Raw genomic sequence first — 21,176 nt, forward strand, 5'->3', positions numbered from 1 at the left:
CTTGATCAATTATAGAAGATCAAATGTGCTGCCATGGAAATTTGTATACACATAACGTGGCACTTCATGTTATGGTTTCAATCTATGGATTCATACCCTAGCTTGGCACTCAAAATCTGCTGACCTTTCCAGTTTCATCTCTAGTCATTGAACCCCTACTCACATTTATGTACACACATACATACCCCAAGCTCCAACTTTACTGAATTGTGGTTCCCCAACATGCCTTTTTTTCTTTTTATTGAAGTGTAGTTGATTCACAATGCTGTGCCAATCTCTGCTGTGCACCACAGTGACTCAGTTTTACACACATAGACATGATTTTCTATATTCTTTTCCATGATGGTTTATCCCAGGGGATTGGATATAGTTGCCTGTGCTATACAGTAGGACCTTGGTGTTTATCCATTCTAAATGTAATAGTTTGCATCTACCAACCCCAGACTCCCAGTCCATCCCTCTCCCTCATCCCCTCTCCCTTGGCAACCACAAGTCTGATCTCTATGTCAGTGAGTCTGTTTCTGTTCTGTAGATAGGTTCATTTGTGCCATATTTTAGTTTCCACATGTAAGTGATATCATATGGCATTTGTCTTTCTCTTTCTGACTTACTTCACTTAGTGTGTTAATTAGTTGCATCCATGTTGCTGCAAATGGCATTATTTTGTTCTTTTTTATGACTGAGTAGTATTCCATTGTATATAGGTACCACAGCTTCTTTATCCATTCATCTGTTGATGGACATTTAGGTTGTTTCCATGTTTTGGCTATTGTGAACAGTGCTGCTAATGAACATAGGGGTGCATGTACCTTTTTGAATTATATTTTTTTCTGGGTATGTGCCCAGGAGGGGATTGCTGAATCATATGGTAATTCTAATTTTAGTTTTCTGAAGAACCTCCATACTGTTCTCCAGCAGTACAACTTACATTCCCACCAACAGTGTAGAAGGGTTCCTTTTCTCCACACCCTCTACAGCATTTATTTGTAGACTTTTTAATGATGGCCATTCTGACCGGTGCGAGGTAGTACCTCATTGTAGTTTTGATTTGCATTTCTCTAATAATTAGTGGTGTTGAGCATCTTTTCATGTGCCTACTGGCCATCCGTATGTCTTCTTTGGAGAAATGTCTATTAAGGACTTCTGCCCATTTTTCAGTTGGGTTGTTTGCTTTTTTGTTGTTGAATTGTATGAGTTGTTTGTATATTTGGGAGGTTAAGCCCTTGTCGGTCGCATCATTTTCAAATAATTTCTCCCATCTGTAGGTGGTCTTTTCCTTCTTTTTATGGTTTCCTTTGCTGTGCAAAAGCTTGTAAGTTTGATTAAGTCCCATTTGTTTATTTTTGTTTTTGTTTCTATTGCCTTGGGAGACTGACCTAAGAAAATATTGGTATGATTAGAGAATGTTTTGCCTATGCTCTCTTCTAGGTGTTCTGTGGTGTCATGCCTTATGTTTAAGTCTTTAAGCCATTTTGAGTTTATTTTTGTGCATGGTGTGAGGGTGTGTTCTATCTTCGTTTATTTACATGCAGCTGTCCAACTTTCCCAGCACCACTTGCTGAAGAGACTGTCTTTTTCCCATTTTATATTCTTGTCTCCTTTGTTGAAGATTAATTGACGATAGGTGTGTGGGTTTATTTCTGGGCTCTCTATTCTGTTCCATTGATCCATATGTGACAACATGCCATTTTTAATTCCTCCCCTTCTCTCTCTGTCCTTCCTTCCTTCCACCTCTGCTTGAATCAGCCTCAATCCCTGGCCTTACTGTAACCCACTCTCATAGTTTGGTGCTGGATGCACCCCCAGCTCAGAACTCTAATCTTAAAAGCCATTCCCTGGACTTCCCTGGTGGCGCAGTGGTTAAGAATATGCCTGCCAATTCAGGGGTCACAGGTTTGATCCCTGGTCCAGGAAGATCCCACATGCTGCGGAGCAACTAAGCCCCTGCGCTTCAACTACTGAGCCTGCACTCTAGAGCCCGGGAGCCACAACTACTGAGCCCGTGCACCACAACTGGTGAAGCCCTCATGCTCTAGGGCCCGCGGGCCACAACTACCGAACCTGCTTGCTGTGATTACTGAAGCCCACACACCTAGAGCCTATGCTCCACAACAAGAGAAGCACCACAACAAGAAGCCCGTGCACTGCAACATAGAGTAGCCCCTGTTCGCCGCAACTAGAGAAAGCCCGCGCACAGCAACAAAAGACCCAACACAGCCAAAAAAAAAAAAAAAAAAAAAAAATCCATTCCCAGGCATAGAGTTTCCATGATGTGTGTATACAGGTATATGCTTGTGTGTGTGTGTCTGTATGTCTGTGTATGGCCAGAGTGCACAAGCACTTTTAGCAAGCACGTTATTCAGCTGTCCCATTTAGCAAAGCTGAGCCCAGGATTAAATTCTGTGGTTTCTGAATTTTCAGGCGGTGACATGCTGCCTTTGGTATCAAATTTGATTAAACTTGATAACTTTAATGCCATTTGGTTCTGTTGCGGAGGAAGAATTAAATTGCTTACTCTAGAGAATGAATTTTTTTCACTAAGGAATAGAACATTTATTAAAATTGTCTTGGTGACCTGAAAGGGGGAAATGTACTTCTTTTTCCTCAGCAGAAGCAGGTCCAAGGCATTATTAGCACGTGATAAAAACTGAATAATTGAGCAACACTGACTACTTTGGGATTCAGGTTTCCAGCCCCTGCTTTGTGATTAGTTTAGTCCAACCTGCTGGCATGCTTAAGCAGGGAGCCTGCAAAGGATTAGGAAGGAAAAACCCTTTAACAAATCTCAGGTACTGAAGACATTTGATTTAATTTTACATGTTACACATGGTAATCTGGTTTCCCTTGGCAACCTCCAGTTCTACCCTACTTTATAATCAGAGGATGGCAGGTAGATTACAGACTTGATGGCATCATCTGGAACTGACCATAGAGAACAGTTTGCCTCAAAAAAAGAGAGAAAAAGATCACTATAAAAGGACAGAAGAGTCTGAGTTCCATTAAAAAAAGGACAGATAGTTCTCTATAGCTCAGATACCCATGAGGGTTTCATTGATGAGGGAGGTTCCAGAACTACTTATAGCAGAGCAGTTTGGGACGTGAGGGAAAGGGATCAAGCCTTTTAAGTCTTTAAAGGGATAATAATTTTATTACTTGTAAAATACAGATAAGGTTTTAATTCAAAAATGACAGTAATAGTTACCATTTATTAAGTACATGCCAGGAATCTTACTTGGTTCTTTACATACATAATTTCATTAAATCCTTATAATATCTCTGCAAGGGGAGTATTAATATCCCTTTACAGATGAGGAAACAAGTATTTATTGATCTGTTAAAGTAGGGAGACTGAAGGAAGGTGGGGTAACATTCATTGAATACAAGGTTTCAACTTTAGTCGATTTATTTATTTTATTATTATTTTTTTCTATGATCTCAAAGTCCTATAAGTCTTAATAGCCCCTGTTACAAAACAGTATACTAAGTAATGTCCATTAATGATGACCTTTAGCCATCCAGAAAAATTTAAATTACAATCATTTTAGTCTAACTCTCTTATTTTACACATTAGGAAACTGAATGCCAGAAATCTGGTAAAGCCTAAAGCCAGGTCTTCTGACAACTCATAATTTGTGTATTACACCATGCTCATGCACTTTCAGAGAAGGCTTGAGTGAATGGGAGGCAAGAAGGAAGGGGTCTTGCAGCGCTATAAATGGTATTAGTTTGAGCTAGCAAAGTAAACAAACTAACAGATAGGAAGGTACTGATGAGACATTTAGGCATTGGGAACAGTTCTAGTTCTTACCTAGCTAGTGATTAATTTATTCTGCTTGGCTCATGTCTGAACAAAGTAATGCACCTAATGTTTCCAAATGATCCTAAGTCTTTAGCAGTCTCTGGTGCCCCACCAGCCACTTTAAGTTTAAAAGGACAGGGTTCTACATATGAACAACAAAAGCTGTCTCTCTCTCTGTCTCTCTCTTTCTCTTTGTCTTTGTCTCCCTGTCTCTCTCTCTCTCTGTCTTACTCTCTCTGTCCCTCTCTTTCTCCAGGTCTTGAAGTGGATGTGATTGGCCCTTTTGGTGACATGTAGAAGCAGAGACTACCTATGGCATTTTATTGACTTACACATGTATGCTTCTGTCATGTTCACAAAATGCTGTATATACAAGGCAGGCCATGTATTACCTTTCTTTAAGGTGAAAGCTATGGGAGTTTAATGGAAAACTGAGAAATCTTAGTGTCACACACTTACAATGCAAAGCATTTTATATGAATTTCACTTAATCCTCATAACGACCATGATTGTGAATGTTATTGTTTTCATTTTAGCAACTTTTTCAGTTTTTTATTAATCCTTCCCAGAACATTCTCCCTAGCATTTAATTATGAGAATTTTCAAAACTATATTAAACTTGAAAGAATTATACAGTGAACACCCATATACTCACCTAGATTCTATACTTGTTGCTATTTTTCTTTATTTGCATTATTATATACCTATCATCAATTTATCCAGCCACCCATCTTAGTTTTTGTTGTATTTCAAAGTGAGTTATAGACATTAGCACATTTTACTCCTAAACACTTACATGTGGATATCATTAATTAGAGTTAAAAATGTTAGCTCTATTAAAAAAACAAAAAACTGAGTCCGTCTTTGGGGACATAGTATGTACTCCTCAATCACTTTGAGCTTTCCCCCTATGAAATAGTAAGATATTAAAAAAAAATGTAAGCTACCCATATTAAAAAGCACTTGTAACTCATTAATGAGAAATAGAAATCTGTGGGGAAGAGGCGGATACCCCTGTTGAATTCGTAGGCCACAGCAAGCCAGCACTACAAAGTGGCATCTTACCTCACTTCTGATTTTAAATGAGACTGAGGTCATTACTGCATTTCTGAACACTAACTCCTCTCCTAAAAAGGAGAGTTTGATTAGCAAATTACTTAAGCAGTTTACTAATGATATTGGAACCAAATTTCAATGAACATTTTTTCCCTTTTCTTTCTGGGTGTGACTAAATTGCCTACAGCATGCTGCATGGTTGCTGGTAAAACAGGAAATGGGGTAAGTAATTTAGGTAGGGAATTTTTACTACCCTTTAAATATAAGCTACCTGATTCTTAAAGTACTTTTACTACGACTATCTCTTTTTTTAGAGGGAGTTCACTAGCTGCTAGAGAAATTGGCACAAAGAGGAAATTTTTATTGTATATATTTAAGGTGTTAACCTTGTTTAATTGGTTTATTTGCACAGCATATTAGTAGTCTATTAAAGCAGACTCTTTTTTTGGTAGATTTATCATGAATGTAAATGCATGTAGTTTGGCAACTTATTTTAAAGGAACACATTTTATACTGGTCTTAGAAACTAAATTATAAAACTAATTGTTCTATAAAAGATACATAGTAAAGTCCTAGTTAAGGCAGAACCGCAGTGAGTTTATACATAGAAAACATACGTCCACAATCCTTTATCTGAAACCCTTGGTGCCAAATGTGTTTTGAAATTTAGAATTTTTTAGACTTTGGAAATGTAATACAGTATAAATACCATATATAATATACCCATCTCCTCCAGGGTCTGGGGTAGTACTATATAATCAAACATTAATATTTCTGCAGTGAAATATATGTATAGTCATAATAAATTTGATAAACAAAGTCTAAATAAATAGCCTCACATGTTCAAGTCAGAGATTGGTTGCCAACTGAGTTAAGGAAAAAATCTTTAATTTCCCAGAGCTTTCTGGATTTTGAAATTAAAAATTTTGTACCGGTATGAAAAGGACCATGTGACTACTGGAGTTTCCTGTGTACTCTGGAAAGAAAACCACAGAGAGAAGTATAAATTTCTGTATCAGAATCTCATACTTGGTGTTTTATAGAAAATTAGTTGATTTGGCTTTTTTGTGTGTGTTGTATTTCACATCTGCATTTTTAAAAGGGTAATAACCACATATTTATTAAAGGTTTGGGGGTTCTGTTAGGTTTTGTTAAATTAGGCTCAAATGCTTGTGATTCTGGCATAATAAAATTTGATCCTATGTTTGAGAAATTTGTTAGCATAGTCAAGTCAGAGCATGCTATTTTTTAAATGTTTCCAGTTTCCATCTACCTTGCTTGCTGTTGTTATTTCTTATCGAAGGATTTTAAACTAAGCTTAGTTCTTCCAAAAGATCCTGATCAATATAGGGATACTAGAACATAAAAAAATATAGAATAGTAGTCTTTTCTCTCAGTGTCCCTAGTTCATTCTAATATCAAAAGGTTGTGGAGGAATTGCCATTTAAGAATTGATTCAAGGAATTTAGGAAAAAATATGATATTTTGGTTCATGTTTGCTTTAGAATGGTTATCCTGTTGTATCTATAGCAAAAGTGATCCTAATTGATATCCTCATCATTAGTTATCTAACAGAGGAAAGAGGGAAATGCAGTTACTAAGTATTAAATTGGTACTGAATTTACCTTAATGACTACTGATTCCTCTAAAGGACCATCAGCCATAAGCTAAGGACCTTTGTGAAAACATTCACCCTGAATTATATTAGAAAAGCTATTAGCCATATTCAACTTGCAGGATTGAAAATTTGGAGTTTTAAGTATTGTATTTTTGCCTTAAATGTGAGGTTAAGGTTTCCAAAATGTTTCTTAACCCTTTCTTATAGCTCTTTAATCTGGAAGGAAAAAATACCTGTAGTTGAAGCTTTTAAACTGGACTAACGTGCTTTAAACGTTTTTCAAAGACATGAGGGACTTAAAGTATCAGTTTTCTTAAATATATAATGAGTTAATGTTTTAATCCATTTTTAGGATTGGCTTTGGCTACAATCCTCTGTACTCTCTAGAGTCTAAACAATTTTTAATGGGTTTTCCATTCTTGTGTTTTCTGTTTCACCTTTTTATTCTTTAAAATGTGTGCTCATACCTTAATTATTTACTTTTCAACTGTGATGCTATTTTATGCAAATATCATTAGTTAAACTGTTGATACAATATCAAGATAGTCTGACAATTTCTAAAATGTTTCTGATAGAGAGCTCGGAATGGTTTATGAAGCTAAAATGCTTAGTGTTTGAATAAGTTCTTAAGTGTAAAGAAGTAACTTAATTTTTTTGTCAGATGTAGGGCTTATCAGAGTATTTCATTGTTAAACCACAATCCCAAAGCATATGAAAGCATTCTGTTTAACCAGTTATTCTCAGCTGGATAAGAATGGGTAGATCAACTATTTCTTAATTTGCATTTTTAGAGGAACAGTGGTCTTTATATGTGTATGTGTGTGTGTGTATATATATTTAGATCAATTAAGTTTAGCCGTTAGCTAAAATATTTTTTGTTTTCTACCTGTAGTTCGTAGTGTCTTTTGGTCTTGAGGAATTAAATTACAATGGATAGTGACTATATTGTCCTTTCTAATAGTGAAAATAGGACATTGAAAGAAATGATTCACAAGTTGGTCTAAACACCTCTTTTGTTAAAAGCAGTCCTGTAAATAGCTATAGGACTGATTTGACATTTTAATTATTTGAATGATACGGCCTGTTTAATAGTGATATTGCAGAGTAGGACTGTTTAAATATTACCATACCATGTTTTTCTTTCCTTTTACTTCAGTTCCTTTCTATCTCATTTTAGGTTACAAACTAAAAGCTAGAACTCATAATTGGGACTTCCCCAAACCTATTTATTGGCTCATGAGCAGATTTTGGGGGAATGTAAAATATTTATTGAGATATTTATATGCTGTTAAATTGATGAGCATTCTAGAACACTGATACTTTAGGATTTAATACTTCTTCTTTACCAGTAAAGAGAAGTACAGTTTTACATTGATTTCCCAAAAGTAAGCCCCCATTATCAGGAAGAGAGTAGATACAAACATTTTTGGTCTGAGATTATTGTAATACACAGTTTGTAGTTTCTAAGCAATAAATAATCCTCTCTATTCCACCTTTCCATCTTCTGATGTATAAATCCTGGAATCTGGCGATTCTATCTCAGAAAAACCTCATTTGTATGCTTTTGTCTTTGAAGCCTCAAAAACTGTCTTATATGCCATTAAAAAAAGCAGTTTCTTTGCGGGCCTCTCACTGCTGTGGCCTCTCCCGTTGCGGAGCACAGGCTCCGGACGCGCAGGCCTAGCGGCCATGGCTCACGGGCTTAGTTGCTCCGCGGCATGTGGGATCTTCCCGGACCAGGGCACGAACCCGTGACCCCTGCATCGGCAGGCGGATTCTCAACCACTGCGCCACCAGGGAAGCCCAAAAAAGCAGTTTCTTGATTCTACTAGAATATAGGTCCATGAACTGAGGAATTTTTGTCTGCTTTGGTCTCTGCTTTCTATCTAATGTGTAGAATAGTGCCTGGGACATAGTAGGCACTCAATAATACATACTTTTTAATAATCACATAAATTCTTGCTTTCATAAAAATGAAGCTTTTCATGTCAGTGAATTAATTTTTGTTATTCAGAAAGCAGAGTCTGTCGCTGGGAAGAAATGATACAGTTCAGCTAAAAGAAGCCTACAAATGGATAACTCACCCCCTGTTTTCAGAGGAACTGGGTGTTCCCATTGATGGAAAGGTATTGGGTCATCAGCATTGTTAATTTTATTCTGTGGTTTTACTAGTTTTACTTCACTATATGGCACAGTTTTGGTTATCCAAAAGAATCTTCTCTTTCAATAATCCAATGAAGGATTTTTAAGCTTTTAAAATGTTAATTTCTAACAGTCTTAAATTGAGGTTAAAGTTTTTCTTTCTTCCTTTTTTTTTTAAAGATTTCTTTGTGATCCAAGACACTTATAACAGGTGCAGTGTATCCTAATTGACCTTAAAATGTTAGAAGTGAATCTTTGCCTTTAGTATATTTATAGTTTAATTAGAGAGACAGATTTACTGATACAAAGCTAAACATAAATAACTATGAACAAGTGTGGAGTCAAATCTAGACTATTTAATTTTGGTTATCTGTGGCTAATTTTGTTTTCAAATATGCAGACAGACCCTATTCAACTACAATGAGCATGGGCTCAACCTATCCCACCTTGTTGGTATCTCAGGTCCCTCTGTTTAATTTTAAGCAGACTGCCTTTGAAACCAGAACACTTACTATCTCCCCTATTCCAAGGCAGACCTTGCCTCAGCCTTTGAAATGGATTGAATTTTAGGGAAGAGTTCAATAGGTTTCCAGACATGGAAACAGGACATATTCCCAGCTCCTCTTAAATTAGACTTTAATAGTATGGCTCACTGCTTCATCATGTTGCATGAAGGAAATTCCCTGAATATCAGATACACCCCTATTCAAGTAAAGTCACAAAACCATCTTTCAAAGCTAAGTAATTAAAAAATTTTCCTCATTCTGAATTATATAGCTCTGTTTCCCTCTGTTAGTAAGAATAAGCTCTGTCCTTTAAACTGAATACTAAGAGAATAAAACCACTTCACAGATAGTATGAAGAGGAAATGAGGTGATGAAAGTACTTTGGAAATTAGAGAAGCCATTGATGCAAAATATTTTAACCTCAAATTTCAGTTTGAAGCACAGATAATTTTACATGTTGAATCAGTGAGAACAGAAAATAGAAAACAAAAGATGTGGTAATGTTCTAATGGATTCAGGATGAATGAAGTTTTCTTGAGTAGAAGGAATGTGTTGTAATTTTAATTTTATTTTGTAGATTAGACTAGAGCAAAAATTTAGCTATTCACTTTATAGAGTCACTAATAGGCCTGCTGACGATCCAATGCAATCAGTAAATATAGAACTCAATAAAAAAGGAAAAATTGTTATATGGTATGATATTTATATATTTTTCTCAGTGTGGAATTTTGTATTATCTCCATGGAGGTAAATGTATATAGAGTATGAACTTGTGCTTTTTTGTGTACAAGGATGTTCATTGTGGCAGTTTTTAAAAACAGAAAAACTTAACTTAAACATCCAACATTTCCTAGAGTGGAAAAGCTGTTCATGATGCAATATTAATTGAATTAAGCAATTTTCTAAGTCTGTTTAATATACAAAGAAGTATATACATTTATGTTTATATTCATAAAAATGGCTAGAAGGAAACATGCCAAACTGTTACTGGTTCTACCTCAGTGGAATGGGATTGAAAACCCATCCTGTTTGATTATTTTATAATTTATTATGATCACCTTTTTAATAAAACAAAAATTAAGATCTTGCTTTTAAAAGTCAAATCCGTTAAGAAGTTTGAGCACTTAAAACAAGCCTCATACAGAGTTTTTAAGCATGTGCATAAAGTGCTATTTGCTTTGCTAATAATTCTAATCATAGTACTGACAGGAGTAATTCTTCATTTCTTTCAGTTATCCCTTTCCAATTCCCTGAATTCTCATTCATCTTCCTACCTAATTGTACATTTATATATTTTTCTCAGTGTGGAATTTTGTATAATCTTATACAAAATTTATACATGTAGAAAAAATATACTTGTACAAAAATGTATACATGTACAAAAAATCATACAAATTTATTTTAAAATTTGTTTTAAACTTGTTTTTTGTAGGATCACTGATGATTGAGTTTTAGAAGTTAAAAAAAAAAAAAAAAGGACGATTTCCTTTACAGCTGCCCTGTGAACAAGCTGATTTGAAAACAGTAGTATTTCCAGTTTTCCTTGTCACTCTTTTTCTGAGCCAGTCTTTGAGAGTTAATTTCTGTTTCCATTCATAAGTTGTCAGATGTTAGTTTCCTTTTGCTCATCTTTAAACTGTCTTTATAATTTTTAGAGCTTGTTTGAAGTGAGTGTGGTCTTTGCTCACCCAGAAACAGTTGAGGATTGCCACTTCCTGTAAGTTACAATGTAAACAACAATGCCAATTGTGCAACATTGTTAATATTTTTTTTATTTTCATGAAAATAGTATTGCTCTTCTTTCTAATGAGCCTGTCAGAACTTGTCATGTCTTAGTAGGTTGGGAGCTGTCTGATATAAGGGTCTAGGCAAACCAATGCAGCTCATATAGGGATTCATTTTGTCTGCTTCTGATATCCTGAATTTAGCAGCCATGTTGTATAAAATATATTTGAATTTTATCCTCCCCCAAATAAACTCATTAATCTTTTATATTACCTTGAATTTTACTTAGACGTGCGATATGCCCAGATTGTTTCAAGCCAGCCAAAAACAAACAGGTAAGGATTCCTGCTTCTTACTCTTTAGTGAGTTTTGTCTGAGCTGAATATTTAAATTAACAACATAAAGGATATGCATTAGAAATGTTGGCAATCTATTATGCTAAGAATCAGTCTTTAACTATTTCCATTCACTACATTTATTTTCATTTTTTCAATTCTTAACACCTTTGCCTTTGGCTGGGAAGTCGTAACACACAAATGTTCTCATGCTTGTGTCAGTGTCTGGATTGTTTCCCCAAGATTATGTCATCTGGGAAAATACCTGTTCAGTATCATCACCATTCCAAACTTTTGTCTAATATTTATTTTCTAGAAATCGGTATTTTGAAAATATAATCCAAAGTAAATTATTTTATTTAGAACAGTCCTGAATTAATAGAGCCTATTTCAGGCTACATTTGCCAAAAGGTATTTTATTTAAACTCTCCTTTACTGTCTGATGTAAGCTGGTCTTCATGTTAATGAGAAAAATTAGTTAGCATGTGCTTTTAGTTTCTATTATGCTAGGATAGAACAGCATGGCACGATATTGGCAAGCTTTCACACCCCAGTTACTTAGCTGGTTTTGTGTAGACTCAGGCATTCCTAGTTTTACCGACATCCATTTTGCTGTTGTGGTTGTTAAAAAGAATATAAGTTTATTGCCAAAGATACATCTTTTGGTCTTTCCTCTTGCCTGGGGTGGGAGGGGAGGGTTGGGGAGTTTGTAACATTTGCCAAATGCCCTGTGTGGAAATAATCAGAAATGCAGGAAGCCTAAAACACTGCTTGCCTCCTTTTCTCACATCATGGTATACCTAGAACATTACCATGTTTGGCCAGCACCCTGAGGTTAACAGATGAAGCTGTTCTAAGTTGTAAGCAATAGGCCTGGGGGTTCTCATTGTTCCAGGCCCTGCCCCTCAGCCCTTGTGAACTAGAGGGATCTGGGCACAACTGTAGCCCAGTGGTATGCTTTGCCATACCAATTGGGAAGCTCTGCCCAAATGAGCTGTAAGCCATATTTATATTAAAGATCTAGTTTTATTTTTTGTTATCTTTGAAGAAGTATATAAGTACCAGCATTAAATAATAGAGTAAGGAAGTTTTTGTCAGACAATCATGGACACCACGCCATTTGGCCAGTAGGTGTTGTATAGTCTTAAGTGTAGTTTTCCTGCCTTATGGCTGGGAATAATTTGAATGACCTTGTGAGATTCTTTCAGGCCTAAGATTTCATATCTTAACAAACAGGCACTTAATTTTTAATTCTAACCCTACGACACCTTAGCGTTCCCCAGAATATGGTTTAGAAAATTATTTCTTTGATGATAAACTGTTTAGATACCTACATTATTCTTCTTTTCAGTCAAGTATAATTTCTCATAACAGAAGAAATAATTGTGATTTATCATAGTGACCACAAATATATGCACTAATTAGTTCTAGTATGTCTACCATGAGGTTTGGTTTTTCTTATTTTAAAAAACCCAGAGTGGGACATTTGTAGATGCCCTTTTATTCAGTATAGTGGATTCATTTACTTTCTCAGAGGTTAGTGAGTGATATTGAATTGTTAGATGCCAAGTCAGGCTGGTTGGCTCTGTTTCACCCCTTACCCTGGCAGCCAACTCCTAAATTATATACCGTGGCCCCTGAAGGGATGTAGGGAAGAAAAGATAGATGGATCAGTCTAAATTTCTTTTGAGGTCTAGGAAAAAATACTCAACGCACATTTCCTGCAATGTCATCATTTTTGTATTTGTATTTGAAGAATACCACATTTTGAGGGGAATGGGAGAGCTCAGTGAAAAAGACATATTCTGCTAGATCCACCTGGTATTATAGACATAGACTAGATTGAATAGAAGGGTTGTAGGGTCTACCAATCACAGAACTGACAGTATGAATACTTGTGCTTCATTTATTTTCTTGAAGTTATTAAGTATTTCTCCCTTTTAAGTATGGTTTAAAATGATATAATTTCTCCAACCATGTTCTTTGTTTCAACTCTGATGTTTTCTTACATAGGTGATAAAATGTCTTTTCTTTTCATTTTACCCTGTATAGTCAGTATTCACTAGAATGGCAGTTATGAAAGCTTTGAATAAGATTAAAGAAGAGGATTTCCGCAAGTAAGTAGAATTATAGAAACAAGAAATAATCATGGAATTTTAGAATAAAGGGAATGTTAGAAATAATCTGGATTATCTCTAAAACAAGACTGGATATATTTTAGGGAACAGGATTGTGTCTTAATCTTTATTATATCCCCAATTCCTGGCTCAGTATCTGGCATGTAGTGGTGTTCAATAAATGTCAAATTAATATTTGAATTTATGAATCATGTCCAACTTCTTTATCTTTTAGAGGAGGATATTGAGGTCCAAAGAGGGAGTTGACTTGCCTAAGATTTCAACTGGGCAATAGAGAGTGGACATAGAGCCAGGTTTCCTGATTCTCCAGCCTACTACTGGCCCCATTACATCCCTCATCCTGGATTTCCTGTTATTGTACATCTCCAGAAGAGGGAGAAAAGGGCTTCTGAGTTTCCTTTCTTGTTAAAATATACTGAACTACAGTAAATCTTAGATTTAATTCTCAGTGTGTTCATTTAATTTAATAAAATATTATCATATTATCCTTCCAGAAGAAGTTATGAGGAAGGTTTCATATATTTTACTGACTAAACATGAGTCTCAGAATTGAAATATTTTTATTTAAAAAAAATTTTTTTTTTTTTGGCCATGCTTCGTGGCTTGTGGGATCTTAGTTCCCCGAACAGGGATTGAACCTGTGCCCCTTGCAGATGAAGCACAGAGTCCTAACCACTGGACTGCCAGGGAATTCTCTATTAAACTTTAGGAAGTAAAGACAGTTACTCTCTACAAGCAATAGTTCCTGAGTTTCTAAGTGATTTCTTTGTTAAGACATCTTGGGAAATGGAATGAAAACTTTAAGACAAGCATTTTGCATTAAGTCCACATCTAGTCATTTACAGGTAGATTCCATTCCATGGCTTTGGAATTTCTCAGATGGTGGACAGAGAATAAAGCCATACATTGCTCTTTCTGGTCTGTCCTCAGCTGGATTGAAGTTTCTTAGCTAAACAACAGAGTCTGCCATATTCCACTTTTTCTGGCTCTGTGGTCTGAGTCCCAAGGTAGTTGAAATGAAGAGGAAAAAGAGAGAAAAATGTTGGAGTACCCTCCAACGTGGGCCATGCTCATGTGGCCAGTCTCTGACTGCACACCAGCTTTACCCAAATGACTGAGGACCTTGTCAGCCAGCAGCCAGTGTTCATGGATAGCAAAATGAACCTGGAGAGGTTTCCACTACATATGGATGGATTTTTTCCCCCAAATCTCCAGGTTGATTTTGGAAGCTGTCATTTGGGAACATGAGGCCTCCTGAGCATGAATGTTATTAGCGAGCCCTTATTTACTTAGTGCCACTCTCATGTATTGAAAGTGGTACTCCAGAGGCCTAAGAGACCATTACGGTTCCAACACTTAAAATTAGGGAGAGGCTTAGTCCTTGAGAGACTCAGGCTCTGTGTAACTCAGACAGTGCTGATTCATCTTAGTTATGTGCTTCAATATCATGTCTGGAAAATAGTAGCTGTAAAATTTATTTTGTTTTGCAGGCAGTTTCCTTGTCCTCCAAACTCACCAAAGGCTGTATGCAGTGTTGTTGAAATTGAATGTGCTCATGGTGCTGTTTTTGTGGCTGGTAAAATATTTAGTCCAGGATTTACTTACATTGTCAATTTTCTCTCCTTTCTGAAAAACTCAACTAACTCCTCCTGTTTCCTTCTTACTGTTGTTATTAATTTCTGATTAGTTAACTCTTTTGAGAACAAGAGCTGATAACCAAGTTTATTGTAGGTTCTGTAGGCATTCTTAAGGGTCACTCAGGAGATTTGTTATTTAAAATGCCATGTTGAAGGGAAATGATAGTTCTCAGGTTTTAATAGTTTTTATCAGAGAAGGCCAGGTAAAAATATGGGTACATGTACAGACCTGAAACTGGTCAGGAGAAGGGAGAAGGATGTTTTATAACATGAAATCAATCCTGAAAAAAGTTATCTTATTATCTGCAAAATGACTAAACATTTGGCTTCTGCCTGGAAAAAGAAATTGTTGCATTGACTTTCCCAAGAGGTAAATCGGGTAGACAGTTTTTGTTTTAAAAGCTACAGCTGTTTCATAGTAATAGCTGAAATGAAATTGCTCTTTAGTCTTGACTATAATACCCTGCCCTGGGGTAATAAAAGCTACCTGCCTTGGCGTAGCTTTTTTCATAAAACAGTGAGTCATATTCTGTTAGGATTTTTTTTTTTTGCTTACAAAAACTTCAAAATTTCCTGTATTTGAAGTGTTTGGAATACATTATCACCAATGACTATTACACTGAGAGTATTATTAACCAGGCATGAAAACAGTAGTTGCTCTTTTTTTAAGTGATTCATAGTGTGTTCCATAATACTGTAACTTGTTCAGTCAGCCAAATATAAGTATGTTGAGCATTCCTTTAGAACTCATTTGATGATTCATACCGTGTCTTTAGCCATCTCTTCTCTTGCTACCTTAAATTTTTTCATTTAATTATGTGTATATGTTGACTCTCCAAATAAGATTGTAAATTAGTTGAAGGCTAAGCCTTGTTTTATATCATAGCACCTAGGATACTGGCACTCAATAAATAGCTGTTGCTTTCCTTTTTAACCTATTGTGTTAAGCACACCATTCCATCCAGGTAACCTTTATATTTCTTTGACAGGGAGATACAATAAATACTCCAGGAATCTACCACAAACTCCTTGGATAATTGATGGAGAAAGGAAGATGGACTCTTCAGTGGAAGAATTAATTTCAGACCATCTTTTGACAGTGTTCAAAGCAGAGAGTAAGTGTTATAATATTCATATTTTAGTTACATTGTCATTCATGAATAGACTTCTTGGAGGTGGCAGGAAAGATTTCTATATTTTGTAAACCACCACCAAGTCTGGGCCCCTTGGCTGGCAGCTTCCTGTGAACAGGGACCGTCGTGTCCTGAGCTCCTCTGCCCTGGGCTGGATTTGAGCCAAGGTGCCCTAGGTTTTCTCTCCTTTCTCAAGATTACGCTTTTTCCTGGGTAAATTCAAAACAATTGAAACTACTTTAAATGAATGCAATTAAGCTCTGACCTTGGGACATCTTGAGCCTCTGCCTCTTTTTGGGAATATGAGGTAATTAAAATACAGCTTCCACATCCAGTGCTTGTTCAAGAATAATCACCGGCAAATGCCCAGCTTCCATCTTAACGGCTAAAGTGTCCTAGAATAAAGTTCAGGCCTAGGGAAAATAGTTCAATAGCTACCATTTTACAAAGATTTAATAGTAGTTGTGTTGTTTTAATTTCCTAAGTATTAATGAGCCCAGGTTTGTGGGGTGAGTCAGATCCTGTCAGGCATATGCTTTCTTTGCTCAATAGGGCTATCAGGTCAAAGGAGTAAAAAAACTTGTGATTTCACCTAGGATTAGACTAGAGGAAAGAGACTAAGATTTCAATCACAAGAAACCATGTTGTACATCAGGAGAAACTGTAGACTATGAGTAAGTATATCATACTCTTTGGAGTGGGTCTCCTAGCATAATTAGAACACCTTTTTAAAAAATATATTTATTTATTTATTTGGTTATGCTGGGTCTTAGTTGCGGCATGTGGGCTCCTTAGTTGCGTCAGGCAGTCTCCTTAGTTGTGGCATGTGAACTCTTAGTTGCAGCATGCATGTGGGATCTAATTCCCTGACCAGGTATTGAACCCGAGGCCCTGCATTGGGAGCATGGAGTCTTAACCACTGCTCCACCAGGGAAGTCCCAGAACACCTTTTTTGAAGGACCAGATAGACCTAGACATCCATCTTTTTCTCTGACAAACCTTAAGACAAGCCTGCTTTAGGAATGGTGAGCAGGTGACCAAAATGAGACATGGCTATCCCTTCCAGCTCTCTGCTTGTTAAGAGGAAAGAGAAGCACTTCAAGAACCATATCCCTCTTATAATTTGTTGCCTATCAGGTAGGTGGGCCCTTTTAAAAAGGGCCTTTAAGAATTGTTTACTGAATAGAGAAGAAAGTAACCTAGCAACCTAATATTTTTCAAAATCTTAGCCGTAAAGGGCTATTGCCACGAGCTTTTACCTACTTAATTTAATATTTACACGCTGGTTATCTCATAAGACTTATCCAAGTTACAAAGAAGTGAAAATAAAGCGTTAGCATGAAAAGTGTCCTTCAGACTCTTTTTGGGGGGCTACCTTATTCCCTTTCTGTAAGAAGATTCAAGATTTAGTTCTGATTATTTTGGTCCCAAGGAATCCTCCATTACCAAAAGGGCTGTTGGGGGGCTCTGAAATAGCTATATGTTTCCCCCTTGCAATCTTTCATGAAGGTGATTTGTTGTCATTTTCCATTTGAGGAGGGAAAAAAATTTCCCCAAACTGAAAATAAAGCAAACTGTGTGTTTAGCATCTGTAATTGTGTGCTGAGGAAATTTATTAAGAGCCTCTTGAGAAAAAGCAGACCTCTGGGCCTCTGTGCTAACTGGCTCCTTGTCACGAAATAAAACCTTGTTGTTCGAAATGCCTGATTAATAGCATCGATTTGCTAAACTTGTGCTTCTCAGATACATTACTCGTTACTTCTGTGATTCACATCTGACAACTCTGGGAAAATGGTTCTGACTGTTGTACCTCTGTGCTTTACAACTCTATGAAAATAAACCAGTATTGCATGAAGCAGCCTAGCTACTTCTATAAAGCAGAAGTAACTAGTACTCCTTCCCCTCAGTGGGAGATAGAAACTTGTTTCTCAGCCACTTCAGACTGACACATCATATTCTCTACTTGCCAGTTCTCTAGTTAATAAGTAAAACTTTGACACACTCTCAAAATCAATATGTCTAAGAAATGTTTTCCTAATACATTTATTACTTCACTTACAGAACAAATATTTGTCATGTCAGTTCCCTGCTGAAAACTGGTCAGTGACTAGCTACAGGGTAAAGTCCAAACTATATAACTTGATATTCTGAGACCATCATCCTCTGGCCTCTGCTCATCCTTCAGTCCCATTGTCTATCTGCCCCCAGGTGTGAGAGCCACTACAGACTATCGAACCCCTTACAGTTCTTGATCATTCTTGCACTTGGTTTTGTCCTTGTTGTTTGTTTGTTTGTATGTTTGAAATATCTGTTCCATTGAGCAGAAGTCTGTAGAACTCACAGCATTAGGGGGATAAGGCAAGGCGTAATGTGAGTTTAGAAAAATCAACTAAATTTTAAGCATATATTTCCTTATACTCAAGGTAGTGACTCCTTTTCCTTTTGTTGTCATTTATTATTCATAATTGCAAATTATTTTTTAAAGTTTGCCCCCTGAAGTATTTCTCAATGTAGGGTCCAAATTTGCAACATTTTTCTAAAAGATATAATAAATACTCCTTCTCCCTTAATCTGGATGTAATGTTTCTTTGGACTTCTCGAGAGCCTAGTTTTCTGTACTTCTTTCTTGTTGCTGGGCTGGAATTTGTGGGAAGTTTTAGGGGCTAATTTATGAATTTGAGATTTCTGGTCTGATTGAGTCTACCTCTTCGTGTCCTGTTCATTCCCTCCACCCCTATCGGTCACAGGTTATGGCTTAGTCACTGTAGGGCCCTGGTTCCCCAGTATTATGCCTGGATTAGAGATGGAGGTGGGCAGGTATAAAACAAACTACAGCCCGCCCCCCCCCACCCCAGGGAGTATCTTTCAGCTTCCCAGATGCCATTTTGAACTCTCCATGTAGCTGTCCATCCCTAGTTAGCACTACTCTTGAGTCTGTTGACTCTGACTAGAAGCTACTGATGTTGCTATAGGTTTATTAGCTGCTTGACAGTGGAGTATAGACATAGAATGGAGGGTTCTTTGGGACTTAATGGTCCGCAGAACCCTACTACCTGCCTGGTGTAGATTCTCCACCTGGAGAAGAGCCTGACATTGTGCCCCTCATGGCTGCCCGCTTGGCTAGTCCCCAGGTGTTAACACTGCACAAGTTACCCAGACCTCTGAGCAGCTTGAATTCTAGGCCAACCTTAGATACCTAGGCCTTACCTAACCAGTCCTGGGTTGGTCCTCTCTGGGAGACCCACAGTTTTGGGCCATGTGGGGCAGAGAAGAGCCCACTTCACCTTGGCAGTGGGTGACAGACAACAGCTTGGAGCCCATGTTTCCAACAAGTGTTGGCCTTGACTTGCTAAAGGGATGTCTTAAAGGTGAAGGAAGGGTGAAATCTTACTTTCTTCACAGCTAAACATCCTAGAAAGGAGAGCTAATCTTCAGTGTAGTTTTTATAGCACTTTTCAAGCCTTTTAGCCTTCCTTTTTCTAAAATCTACATGGGACCTTTGCATAGTGAACCTTCCCTGGGAGAAAAATGTCTGTCAAAATGGTACAGACCCTCCTTCCCTTCTACCTTTCCTGTCTGTCCTTCCCAGCAGTTTTGTCCTTCCTCATCTTGTGCTCTCCAAAGTGGCTGAACTATGGATTGACCAGGGTTTCCAAAACATCCTAGTCTTTCCCAATCCCTGGTACAAGAGGACTGATTGGCCTTGCTTGTCCCAGTTGGCATGAGTCTGAGCTCTTCCAGCTGTCATTGTGGTGGTGCAGTATAGACAGTGATTAAGAGACTCTGGAGCCAGACTGCCAGGCTGGTTCAAATCCTGACCCTACCAATTACCAGTGATGTGATCTTAGGCATGTTACTTATGCTGTCTCTGTCTCACCTTCCTTACAAGTAAAATGGGGATAATGATAGTATCTACCTCGTAGTGTTAACATATATGAAGTACTTAGAATAATGCCTGCTCATGGTAATCTTTGCTGTGGCAAAATCATCAGTTAGTTCTGTATCTAAGAAAGTTGTCATGGAACCACTTCCTCTGCCCACCCACACTGTATTGACCACTTTCCCATTCCAATATTTGCAGCTTTTAGTCTGTGATGATCCATCTATCTTAAAATGTATACTAGTTATATTGTGGTTCCAGCTTAGGTTTGCTTATATAATGAATTTGCTGTTAGAATCAAACCTTTTTTTTCCCCTCCTCTTCCTTTCATAGAGTTTAATTCTCAAATAATGTTTTTATTTTGTTTTGTTTTAAGGAAAAGACGAAAGGTAGATTTTTCACCATAAGTTTGTAGCCAGGGTGGTAGTGGGGCCTTCCTCCAAACAGTGCTCTGCCTTTGGCTTTCCCATGGGATGGTGGACTGCGATGATAAGTAAGGTCTGGCTTTGACATCAGAAACATCTAGTTCTGCCATTTAGTCATGTTACTTTGGGAAAAGTACTTAACCTTTCAGAAGCTTGGTGTTCTTTTATTTAATACCTACCTCATAAGGTTATAATAAGGATTGAATGAAATAATGTATGCAGAATTTTAGCTCAGTACCTGGTATGTAATAAGTGCTCAATAAATGGTATTTATTATTATCATTGCTATTTTTAGTAGAGATTGGGATTAGAGGTGTGATTATGACTATTCCTTGGGATTCTCCTGTAGATTGTTTAAGACAAATTAGGTTTCTACCAAAGGATGGGAATGAAAGTCTTAGCACTGTTATGTCTCTGATTTTTTTTTTTCTTTATCTGCTTTCCAAAGGCTTTAATTTTTCATCCTCTGGGAGAGAAGATGTAGATGTGAGAACATTAGGAAATGGTAAGATTGTGACAATATCACTTGACTGAAACTAACTTTCAGATTATCACCCTTTTCAGACAGCAGCTTTTTTGTAGTCACTTAGTCAGAATCAAAGTTGGCAGAGCCCAGAGCTTCTCCATGTGAGGAAGCCTTGTGGATTATGGAGCTACCCTTGTAAATTATATGACTATGTTTTAACAGGGATCATTTCTTCAGAGGCCATCTTTATTGAATACCTGTAGGTTATAAGGGACTTCTATGTGCATTAACAAAGAGGTGCCTGATTTTTTCCAAA

General features: G+C 37.0%; 1 protein-coding gene across 3 annotated transcripts in view; it reads left to right on the top strand.

Annotated features, from left to right (window-relative positions):
• PUS10 (pseudouridine synthase 10) overlaps nucleotides 1–21,176 on the top strand; it is a 70,052-nt gene that overhangs the window by 35,962 nt on the left and 12,914 nt on the right. For 2 of the 3 annotated variants that reach the window (XM_067007554.1, XM_059079272.2), the window contains exons 5-12: nucleotides 5,043–5,077; nucleotides 8,488–8,599; nucleotides 10,777–10,838; nucleotides 11,136–11,181; nucleotides 13,234–13,298; nucleotides 14,810–14,895; nucleotides 15,946–16,071; nucleotides 20,843–20,899. In XM_067007554.1, the coding sequence (XP_066863655.1) occupies nucleotides 5,043–5,077; nucleotides 8,488–8,599; nucleotides 10,777–10,838; nucleotides 11,136–11,181; nucleotides 13,234–13,298; nucleotides 14,810–14,895; nucleotides 15,946–16,071; nucleotides 20,843–20,899 (589 nt within the window). The remainder of the gene's footprint in view (nucleotides 1–5,042; nucleotides 5,078–8,487; nucleotides 8,600–10,776; nucleotides 10,839–11,135; nucleotides 11,182–13,233; nucleotides 13,299–14,809; nucleotides 14,896–15,945; nucleotides 16,072–20,842; nucleotides 20,900–21,176) is intronic. The other variant, XM_067007555.1, reaches the window with a different exon arrangement.

This window comes from Kogia breviceps, chromosome 11, assembly GCF_026419965.1.
Source record: "Kogia breviceps isolate mKogBre1 chromosome 11, mKogBre1 haplotype 1, whole genome shotgun sequence".
NCBI classification, from domain to species: Eukaryota; Metazoa; Chordata; class Mammalia; order Artiodactyla; family Physeteridae; genus Kogia; species Kogia breviceps.